The sequence below is a fragment of the Phyllopteryx taeniolatus genome, chromosome 8 (genome assembly GCF_024500385.1).
Source record: "Phyllopteryx taeniolatus isolate TA_2022b chromosome 8, UOR_Ptae_1.2, whole genome shotgun sequence".
NCBI lineage: Eukaryota > Metazoa > Chordata > Actinopteri > Syngnathiformes > Syngnathidae > Phyllopteryx > Phyllopteryx taeniolatus.
Window position 1 is genome coordinate 22,015,351 of NC_084509.1, and position 12,404 is coordinate 22,027,754.

Below are 12,404 nucleotides of genomic sequence, written 5' to 3' on the forward strand. Positions count from 1 at the left end.
ACTGAACTGGAAAACTGACAAGAGACTCAAGGTGGAAGCAAAGAGACGAGTAAAGTCATTTTAGTTCAAGTCGATGATGCAGGATGATAATAAACGTCTGAATTAGTGTTAGACCCACCACAATATATTTTTTTAACCCCCAATGTTTAGTAAGAACAGATGTCCTCTTCAACAGGGCCCCAGCTCAACAACACAAAGATCCCAGGAAATAATAGGTCATATGTGTGAGTCATGAGTGTGAGACTTTGTGCCAAAGACTTGCCATGTAAGCCAAGAGTCTCTGCCAGGACTGGGTGTCAGTCAGACGGTCATGTGGAGAACACAGAAGCAGACTGGACAGTCTGGATCTGATGGACTTAACCTCAGATAGTCTATTAGTAGAGAGGGATTACCTGCAGGTCCAAAAGGATTTTGCCAGTTAAATGTCTTTTCTCTTTTTCGCTGTCCTTATTCATCAGAACACCCCTAATCGTAAAAAATACTGCTTTTCGATCGGACTTTATGAATATGTGAAGGCATTTCAAATTCATGAAGTCAATAGTTACTTTAATAGCTTAATAGTTATAAAATTATACCATTACCTGTAGAAACATTATTGTCACATCCTATATCGCATCAGAAAATAAAAGCGAGATACCACCCAACGCTATTACCAACAATAATCAATATTGCTAAGGGTGAGTACACAGCATATTGTTTTTTTAGTTTTATTATACAATGGTTAGCTTCTTTTTGAACTTGTATGACAGTTTGGAATTTTAAATGGCATGACAAAGTCAACACAACTTCAGCAACCCTCCCTCCATTAGTATAAAGTGATTCCCAACCAGGGTGCTTTGGCACACTAGTATGTTGTGAGAGCTCACCAGGGGTACCACAGGGAATTACCCAATTTTACTTAATTTGTCTGAAAATTATTTATTCATTAAAACCATCTATGTTCATTTATCTATGACAGCAATGTATAGGGGCAGGCAGAACCATTAAATGCTCTTCCTTTAGTTGGCAGAAGGTACAATAAACCTGTGTATCCACCTGTTGCCATTCATACAACGGAATACAGCAGCTGAAATAAGTATTTAACACGTCACCATTTTTCTCACTAAATATATTTCCAAAGGTGCTATTGTCATGAAATTTTCACCAGATGTTAGGAACAACCCAAGTAATCCATACATACAAAGAAAGTACAACAAATACGATCAGAAATGAAGTTGTGTGTAATAATGTGAAATGACACAAGGAAAAAGTATTGAGCACATGAAGAAAGGGAGGTACAAAAAGGCATGGAAAGCCAAGATAACACCTAAAATCTCTCAATAATCAAACAGCAATCAAGCCCCTTTTCAGTGCAAATGAATATCAGATGGTTCAGTCCTAATTGATGGCCTAAAAAAGGTCTCATTGCCAATGTGTGAGTCAAGACACAGCTCATGATGTGTAAGAGCAGAGAGTTGTCTCAAGACCATCACAAAGTAATTGTTGCAAAACATAACGATGGCATTGGTTACAGGAGCATATATAAGCTTCTGAACGTTCCAGTGAGCCCGGTTGAGGCCGTAATATGTAAGTGGAAAGCCAATCATAGCACCATAAATTTGCCTCGATCGGGTGCGCCGTGTAAGATTTCTGACAGAGGAGTGCAAAGAATATTCACAAGAGTTGTCCAAGAGCCAAGGACGACCTGTGGAGAGCTTCAAAAAGGCCTGGAATTAGCAGGTTGTCACAAGGAAAACAGTGAGCAATGTACTCCACCGCCATGGCCTGTATGCACGCTCACCACGCAAGACTCCTTTGATGGAAAAAAAATAATAAACATGTCAAAGCTTGTTTAAAGTTTGCTGAACAACATTTGGACAGAATATAGTCTGGTCTGATGACAGCGAAACTGAACTCTTTGGATGCCATAATGCACACCACGTTTGGAGGAGAAATGGCACTGCACATCACCCTAAATACACCACACCAACAGTGAAATCCGAAGGTGGTATAGGGCTGCTTTTCAGAAAATGGTAATGGTAAACTCCACATTATTGAAGGAAGGATGAATGGTCAAATCTACCGAGACATTCTTGACATGAATCTGCTGCCATCTACGAGGATGATTAAAATGAAACGAGGGTGGACATTTCAGCAGGATAATGATCCAAAACATACTGCCAAGGAAACTCTCAATGGGTTTCTAAGAAAAAAAATAAATAAATAAAGCTGTGAGAATGGCCCAGCCAATCACCTGACTTGAATCCAATCGATAAGCTATGGAAAGAACTGAAACTCAAGGTCAATAAAAGAAGCCCACGGAACCTTCACAATTTGAAGACTGCTTGTGTGGAGGAATGGGCCAAAATCATACCAGAGCAATACATGCAACTAGTTTCTCCATACAGGAGGCATCTTGAAGCTGTCATTGCTAGGGTTGGGCATCGAGAACCGATTAGAACCGGGACTAACGTTGCGAGATGCGGTCTTCATTTTTCACTATTCATACTTTTTGTTATATTTATATTTGGTGGTGTGCTGTAAGGTTTTTCTAATGTAAAATGGGTGACTAACATCAATAAAGACTGGGAAACACTTCCATGTCTGTCACACATTAATTACTTTTTACACTTGCATAGCAGTTAAAAATGTTAAAATGGTGCAAGAAATATTGTGTTTTGTATGGGAAATTGATTCTAAAGAGATGAATGGATTGAGTTCAACCACAGAGTATTTCATTCATTCATTTTAAGGCCAAAATGAATGAATGAATGAATGAATGGACCAATTGTTCAACTGAAAATTAATGTAAAAAAAAAAATGTTGGCCTAACAGGACAGAATCTGTCAATATTTATTGCTACCATTCATAGTCAGTATTGTTGGCTTTGTTTCATAATGTATTAAGGAGTTCTGAAAGATTTCAGTAAATCAAATTGAGAAGCCTAAAGACATTACAAGAATAAGTCAGTGCATCCTTTTAAGTAGAGCCCACGTGCAGTCCCACTGCCTCTGAGCTGTGTACTTCCACTGATTTCACAATAACAATAACTCCTTTTTTCTTAAATAAATCTTTCAGAAACACTCATCTAACTTGTTTTTGTAATCAGTTGTGTAAGGAGTTGCGAATCTGTGTGAAATGATTTAAATGCGTATGCTCTGGGGCGAGAAAATCTCTCATGACAGTGAATCAACTGTGACTAATTACAGGCCCCGCAGCTCCACGCCCTGCTTTTTCAAAGAGCTGCGAGTGTCTACGTTAAAACAATACAATAACAAAACATGCTGCTGAGAAATCTTGACTCTTTCATTCAAGCAGCCGTTGATGGTCCCGTTATCCAACCATATTTGACGTTTACTATACTTGTTCTTGACCTTTTAAGCGCTTAACTTTTTGTACGTATCCATCATTCCATTTTCTGTACTGCTTATCCTCACAAGGGTCGCGGGCATGCTCGAGCCTATCGCAGCTATCTTCAGGCGAGAGGTGGGGTACACCCTGAACTGGTTGCCAGCCAATTGTAGGGCACACATAAACAAACACACACTCACATTCACACCTATTGGAAATTTAAAGTCTTCAATCAACCTACCACGCATGTTTTTGGGGTGAGGGAGGAAACCGGAGCACCTGGAGAAAACCCACGCAGGCACGGGATTTGAACAACGGTCACAGAACTGTGAGGCGGATGTGCTCACCAGTCATCCACGGTGCCGCCCTTCTTGCATTCCCAATGTTTTGCTTCTATTGGACAAGTCAGAAGGAAGCTATGACAAATCACTTTTCAGTGAGTCCACAGGAATGACTAAGCGGTAAAGTGAGCTGAATTGTATTTCCTGTCATGCCAAAGAACCAGAGAGCAGAGAAACTAAAAGGTGACACCTTCTCAGTCCTGTGGTGGATTGCAAATCCAAACTCTCATATAGGGTTTCTGTTAGTTTTGATGAAGTTAAAAAAAAAAAGAGTATATTTTAACAATATAAATGTAATGCACAGAACAAGCAAGTATTCATAATCTATAATAATCTTATTAAATTCTAACTCTTGCACTTTTCAGCCAAATGTCTTGCAAAGACAATAAAAAGTTGATTTTAGAGTGACAGAGTAATGTAATTGGCCTATTCAGGCATGCCTACAGTATGTGCCAGTGCACAAAACAGGGTTCATAAAGGGATGGCTTGAGTCCTGACCTTAGCCCGATCAAACACATTTAGTATGAAGTACAACCCATTAATATTGTGAGCCTGGACCTCTGACCTCAGAAATGTTCTTCAGGGTAAATGGAGTGAAATTTCCACAAACATACCTCAAAATAGTTTAAAAAGTATTTTCAGGAAAGTGGAATAAATGTTGCTGCCTTCCGGCAAACGGCACACAACACTCTGGTCTTAGTGGTCTAGTTGCCATTCAATCACAAGATCCTTACAAGGAGAGACAATCATTCGCACCATCAATGAGTGGGAACTGAAGCCACGCTGCCTGCGCAAAAGTCAGGTGAGTGAACCACGACACCTTCAGTGATTCTTGACAGCTATCTTCACACAAACAATAGCATTGAATTTTTTTTTTAAAAAGCACTAGCAGACAAGTTCAAGATGTCTACCATCCTTCCCTCCCCCTTTGCAAAGCTTAGGAAACAAACAATATGGTTACTATAGGAACATCCCGGCACCCTGAAGCCTGAGTCTTCATGTCAGCAGCAGTTTGGATAGCCAAAAGCCAAGTGACAGACATTACTAAACTTCTGACTCATCCGCTTTGAAAACACAAGAGCTGTTGCATAAAACCAATACACTTTCCTTTACAGAGAGATCAGATAGGAAGTCCTGATTAAATATATTTAGCAGTTCAATACAGGTTTACCAACTGTGCTTTGCAAAACATATCTGGGATTCAACCCTCAATTAGACAAAACAAATACCTACCAGTAATCTAATTAGTCAACCATGTAATGGCTGTGGAAGAGCATAATTCCCTTAAAAGGTTGATCATTTACAATCTTTCTAAATATATAAGAATTGCCGAGGTTTCCTGAAATAATGTGTTTCTCACTCACCAGTCTCTCCATTTCCTGCTCTCGAAGTCGCTCCTCCCTCTGTCGTCGATGGTATTCCAACAGCTCATCTTCATTGTCGCTGATTTCTGAGATGCTGTTCTTCCTCTCCCTCATCCCTGGTCGCCCCATTGATATCTTCCTGTTGCTTCTGGGGCTGGACATGGGAGATGAGCCAGGCAGAGAACCAAGACTATATGCAGAAGAAAGCGAATTCCCAAAGCTGGGCTTTTGTATTCCCGTGCCACCTTCCGTCATGAGAGATGTGGGTGAAGGACTACGGGCTCGCATTCCCCAGCTGCTAGTCAGATCCACAGGTGTAGTTCCAGTCTTACGATGAAGCCTGGGACTCTCTGAGACCAGCTTGCCCAGACCTGAGGGGCTATCAGGTGTCTTCAGGGTTGGTACCGTTCCTGGGAGTGCCCCTGGGAGTACTGGGACGCCTCTACGAGCAATGGAGGGACTTAGAGGTGGAAGATCTCTCATATTACCTCCTCCGCCATTCTGTTCTATGTTTCGCCTGGCCATGCGGGGACTTTCTGGCAGCTGTTGGCAAGGTGATCCTTGGATGATATGGACAATAGGATCGAGAGGAGGCTGAAAGGCCTTAGTAGGTTGGGAAAGTTGCCTGGATGGGCTTGAGTTGAGGGAGCCATCAGCTAAGCTTGTCTGCTGATCTCTAAAAGGACTGGCAGGTCTTTCATGAAGCACTGTGGTTGTCTTGGTCCTCATACTAGCAGACATGGAAGGACAAGTTGGAAACTTGGGATTGAAACCAGGGCTACTTGGCACAATATTTCTGCTACTCAGACAGTCATTCAAAGACAAAAGAGGGGTCTGTCTGGGACTCTCTGACCCATCTTGCCATAATCCTCTGCGACTAGGGTTAGGGCTAGGTTGAGCCTCCCCTAAAATCTTCCTTTGCAGCCTGGGGCTTTCGTGAACCTTCTGACCCATGGCGCCACTATTAAAGTTAGGTAGGTTGGTCCGTGGCTGGGATACAAGTTGTGAATGGCTGGTAAAGTTGTAGCTAGAAGAGCGTGCAGGCACTGGTGGCAGAGAAGAAATGTGATCCTGGGGTGCTCCACCAGGAGATGGGCTAGTAAAACTACCACTGCTGCCTGGTGAAGGGGAAGAGAGAGGGGAAAAGGGTGGAGATGTATTGTCATAGCTGGATCCCATTGACATGGCCCCAGGACTCGTAGGAGGGGATAGCAAATACCTGCCCCCACCATTGACCATGGGTAACACGGCTGAACGAGTAACTGATTGGCCCCCATGGGGCTTTTTGTCTTCAGAGGAGCAAGGTTCAGGGTCATCCATGACTAAGGAGTCCATGATGTCCTGGAGGTCCTTTTCAATAGAGCTTACAATAGCACTGTGCTCAGACTGGACTCTCTCGCCAGTTTCTTGGGAAGACTGTGCTGGACTGGCCCGATGATTCCCATTGACCAAGTTCTCCGTGTCTAAAATAGGTCAAATAGAAAAAGATGCCATTAAGCTTCACTATCTAAATAAGACAATGTCTTTAAGAGTTGAAATCATTTTAACATTTAGTTTATTTCCACACTCATTACCCATGAAATACACTTTCAGTATGTAACACTGTAATAACCATTGAGTAAGCACGATGAGATTCAACAAATTCTATATCACCCAATATTGGTTCTCTGACTCACAGAAGACAGTTTTGATATATCTTTAGCTTCAGTCTTAGCCCTGATGACTTCAATTGTCCTAAAGTTTTCTTTACAGTAGTTTTAGTTAAAGAGTTTCCTTACATAAAACCAATAAGGTTTTGCAAACCAAGCACATTTAGCAATGATAATCATGCAATTTTATGTAATAAACATGCTCAAGATCGTGACTAAATGCAAGATCAAGGGACGATAACTGATTAGCACTGAGGAAAGGATAGAGACAAGGAGATGACAACACAGACAGCAATGTACTTTGGATAGGGATCAGGAAAAAAACATGTGCCTGCATAACTTAATTAATGTGCGGCCCAAACACCACATCGAACACGGATTGGGTAATCTAATCTTGACAGTCTCACTTTAATGTCTACATGGCAGATCATGACAACGGAAACACAGCGCCATGTAGGAGACTCATCAGCATGGCCTTGAGGGAATGATCAGAGCAAAAAAGTGTTCTTTAAATTGACGTGTCCTGTGCTTAAATAAAAATCGGAATGCATGCAGCATGGTGAGACAGACAACCATTCACAGTCATACTCACATTCACACCATCACCTAGTGGGAACAGAACCCGCACTGCCTGCACAGAAGTCAGGTTAGTGAACCACTGTATCGTCAGTGACTAAATATGCAACATTTCAAATAATAATATAAATGTGATATTATAATTATATCAATTTTCAATACTGCTTATCTTCATTAGCGATGTAGGTGAGCTGACGTTGGGCAAGAGGTGGGGCCGGACTGGTTACCAGCCAATCGCAGTGCTCATATACATTAGAAAAACAACCATGTACACCCACATTACCGCCTAAGGACAATTTAGAATTTCTGATGAAGTGAACATGCATGTTTTTGGAATGTGGGAGGAAACCCAAGCAAGCACTAGGACAACACGCAAACTCCACACAGGAAGGCCATTAAACATGTGTAATTTCTTTATACAACTATGCTATGATATACAGTGGAACTTCATTAAAACAGACCCCGATATAATGGATATCGGATAAAACGGGCCGTCGGGACTCAAAAATGTGTCCAAAAATAGTTTACATCTATCACTTAAACCGCCGTTGACCAAGTCTGTTAGTTCCAGAATTGTCTGCTGTTGTTTACAGGCGCTGTGGCCCAATGCAGGCAGGGAATGAGATTGACGTATTTAAGGGTCACAGATATACAATACGACTAGATCCAATTGCAAAAGACATGCCTCCCGTGCCTACGTGGCAGCCATGTTGAATGTGGCGCATTGACGTGGCAGCCATGTCATGATGGTTATATCTATTGTCTATTGTACATAGAGCACTGTCAGAGAGAGCGCAACATGGCGGCAGTGTTAAAGCTGAGGACTAAAAAACACTCTGAAGTGTGGAACATGTGTGGAAGTGTGGAAGTGTGGAACATTTGTCAAGCTGTTCCCCTTTGACAACAGATTTGGAACGAGGCAGCACACTAATTCTTCGCAGCTCATGAAAGTGACTCCCCAATGACAAGTACTGAACGTCAACAGCGTCACCATGACCAAGCACACCGGCTTCCCTAGTTACCTCAGCTTTGTTCTGTTTTGCCGAATGCGAAAGTTGTTTGGACATATACCCTATTGGAATGTTGGGCCTTTATTATTTTTTTCGATCATGAGGAGTGCACCAATGCTGTAGTCAGGATATGGCAAGGATAATACGGGACTACCAGAATGTCATAGCACTGATTGGGCGGCCAATCGGTTTGCGATGCCATCGGGACATAATTGTATGGTATCATGTAGCCATTTCTTTGGCTTTTGCCTCAGCAACAGCATTTCATAACATTCACACGCAGTTTCTTAGATGATGTGAAATTCGTGGTTACATGCATGAGGGTGAAAAACATAACAAATGAAGCATTTCTCTCCACGGTTGTGTCAGGAAAATCTCAACAGAAATAATGTCTTGAAATATAGAAACCCCACAAATAAGGCATTAGCTCGTTCTGGCTTCGCAGGGATGGGAGTCGCTTCCTGTGTGCTCCTCTTATCATTGCTCAGCTTTACACTGACGCTCAGTGTGGAAGCGGGGTTGGTTTGTGCAGTGTTTACATATCATTATGTGAGCAAGGTGTTACAATAACTCATTTATACACTAACCTCTGCGTGGACGCGAGTGTCACGTCGTCGTTCGCACACAGCAAACGGGGTATCGAGGCAGAAAAAGAGGGGGTTGGGAGGAGGACAAAATAATAGCAGCCCTTTGCGAGGGGGGAACGCGTGAAGTAAACGGTCTCGTGAGCTGCAGGGCAGCATTCCTAACTTCATTTGGAAATCTGGCATTGACGCACCGCGGCTCAGTTGCCGATAAACCCGCCGTCGACTCACACTGTGGTTTTATTAATGTGAAGAAGGCAACATAGGGGTATCAGTTTTGCCGAACGAAGTGATGGGTCTTCTTTTTTTTTTCGGAAGAGGGCTACTCACGTGACTGAATCAAACCCGCTCAACCTTCTGCGCCGTCCACCTGCTCTTTGACAAAGTGTGGGGCACATCCTCCGGGCGCTAGTGGCAGACCGGCTGAGACTGAGCCCGGAGGATCCCGGTTGCGCGCACACCGAGGAAGGCTGGAGAGTTTGCCGGCATTTATTTATTTCTTTAATTTAAAGCGGTCGAGGGCTCTGCGAGACACCGGTAGTATCGCTGCTTGTCAAGTTACGAAAGTCGAGTCGCTTTCCGGTCCAAAGAGTCAGCCATAAACTGAAACGAATTTCCTTCCCACGTGGGAAATACACTGCGGAGTCATCCAGTGTCTCAACAGGTGCTCACGCAAAAACTGTCATCGCGCTGTGGTGTTACGCCCGATTGAAATTGACCGGATTTACAAAATGAATGCGTTCGTGGATTTGTTTTATTTTGAAGGTTCGATGCCTACTTTCCGGTTACCAAGACGCCGTGCTGACTCTCCACAATTATGCAGTCTGTTTAACTGTCGTCTACGTACAGTATTGTGTTAGGCATTTTATAGACCCCATCCACTTCTGGATTTGAAGGCAGGGAAATTTTTGCTTCATTCAACCACAATTGCATTTGTGATTGTCCCCAAGTAAAATGAACGCAAATATTTGCCTTTTTTTTTTTTTTTTTTTTTTAAGGTATACAGTAGCTATATAAAACAGGTGAAGATAATTTCAGGGATGTAAAAAAATATTTATTAAAATTTCGTATATATTAAATACATTTTTCATAAATTTTGTTTACATTTACATTATTCATTTTAAAATTAGATACATGGGGTCATTGGTTTACAACAGACTTTCATGTAACCCAAATATGTTCTTTTGTTATATGAATATGTTCTGAAGCTGAAACTCACCATACCTACAGTAACCTAGTCGTTCTAGCTCATAATTACACTAAATATTTGAATTCATTACGTTCATAGTGTTTTTCATAGGGGCCATAAACATAAACCAATCAAATGAAAAACCTTATGTATGGCAATAAATCAGCATGCCTTCTTGTGCTGCATGATTGATGTATTTTGACTTGTGCATTGTGTGATTTTTGTAACTTCAAAACACCGTATGTCATTAGCATCGTAAACCGAGAACCCCCGTACAGTGTACTATTACTTTTGTGCCAAAAATGTTCTTTGGATGTGAGGTATAGAAAAGATGAGGAACCACTGATAACTGAATAAAGTATACAGTTTAGGGTAACAGTTTACTGGGGTTTATCCCTGCTGACTCCGGACAAGATGCAGGGTACACCCTGGACTGGTCGCCACTCAGTCGCAGAGCACATATACAGTAGGCAAACATCATTTCCACTCACAATCACACTAACTGACAAAGGTCTTCAATTAACCTAGGAAGCACATAAATTTGGATGTGGAATGAAACAGAAGTACCTGGAGGAAACTCACACAAGCACAGGCAGAAACATGCAATTTCCACACAGAAATGTTCTAAGGGATATCCAAACCCGGATCGCTTGACTGTCAGACAGACGTGCTATCACGCCATGCTGCCCAGCCACACCGTAGCAAAAACAAAAAAAAAAACTTTAAAAGCAGTGTATTAAAAAGTAAGGCTTGCAACTAGAGAAACAAAAGCAAAACAAGGGGGAGGCTACTGTATATGGCAAACAGCAGAATGGAAGTGTAAGTTTACAAATAGTTTTTTGTAAAACGATATGGCAACACCAGCTGAGATTATAAACCGATAGCCACAAGCCACCTGCTGGCCTGACACTGAAGAAGAGGAAATGTCCATCAAGTATGGCAAAGCTGGTGCAGTTAATTGGCCGAAGCATTGTCAAATCAAGCTAGGCGTTATTAGAATTAGAACCCCAATTCCAATGAAGTTGGGACGTTGTGTTAAACATCAATAAAAACAGAATACAATGATTTGCAAATCATGTTCGACCTATATTTAATTGCAAACACCACAAAGACAAGATATTTAATGTTCAAACTGATGAACTTTTTTGTTTTTAGCAAATAATCATTTACTTAGAATTTTATGGCTGCAACACGTTTCCAAGAAAGCTGGGAAAGGTAGCAAAAAAGACATCAAACAAACACCTGTTTGGAACATGGTGAACAGGTGGGTGCCATGATTGGGTATAAAAGGAGCGTCCCTGGATATCTTGTCTTTGTAGTGTATTCAATTAAATATAGGACGAACATGATTTGCAAATCATTTTATTCAGTTTTTTATTTACGTTTAACACAACGTCCCAACTTCATTGGAATTGGGGTTGTACAAAGCTACGGTGTATTAGTGCCGTAAATGAAGTTTGGGGTGAAGTCGAATCTTATATACTTTTATATTTCACATGCAAGTTCACTAGGTGGCAAAGCATTTATCACTTTGTTATGATGATCAAACTAACCATTATACAGCACTTCCCAACTGGATTAGATTCTCTCATTGAAGAGAAAAACTTCCCTTACAAACACAATGTGATTGCAACATTTACTTTTCTTTTCAGTTCACTTTTTAACAAAGCAGGACAATATAACAGAGGACTGGAGTGACCATGAATGTGTCCACTGCTTTGTGATTGTTGTTGCTTTTTAACTTAACTTAACTTAACTTAACTTAACTTAACGGCCAGTTTCCTGTTTTCACAGTTTATGAAACAGTCAGTCCAAAGATATCTGAAAACGTCTGCATACACAGCACAATTTTATTAAAAGAACAACTTTCCAGTGACAAAATACTTTCCTTAGGGCTACAGGAGATTCTCGTCTGGAACAAAAAAGAAAGTCTGATCGCAGATCCTGAACGCACACTGCTGCTTTCTTTACTGTGTCACAAAATAGTTTGCTGCACCAATCCATCTTTGAAATTTATTTGAAGAGAACTGTTTGGAAAAGGTCAGACACTTTCAAGTCACGTTGTCGAAGTTAGTCTACATCTTGGAAATTTTGGGGGTTTAAGTATACAGTATATGGGTGGTGCAAGTCAAAAACAACATGTGCCCTACTTTTGGTTTGAATTCCGTAGACATAAAACGCAGTTGGAGCAGGTTAACATGGTTCATAAATTCAGAGCAATACATGATACATTAATGGCCTTTAAGTAAGCATGGACAAGTAAAAGTTGCACTGTACTCTGTCTTTTTATTTTATATTTTACATAATACATTGGGCTTCAAGGAAGCATGTTCAACTACAAAATATGAAATACACCTGAGG

General features: G+C 41.3%; 1 protein-coding gene across 20 annotated transcripts in view; it reads right to left on the reverse strand.

Annotated features, from left to right (window-relative positions):
- LOC133482804 (pleckstrin homology-like domain family B member 1) overlaps positions 1–12,404 on the reverse strand; it is a 118,903-nt gene that overhangs the window by 47,463 nt on the left and 59,036 nt on the right. For 19 of the 20 annotated variants that reach the window (XM_061783363.1, XM_061783367.1, XM_061783369.1 and 16 more), the window contains one exon: positions 5,036–6,498. In XM_061783363.1, the coding sequence (XP_061639347.1) occupies positions 5,036–6,498 (1,463 nt within the window). Of the gene's footprint in view, positions 1–5,035; positions 6,499–9,184; positions 9,426–12,404 lie in introns of those variants that run through there. The other variant, XM_061783381.1, reaches the window with a different exon arrangement.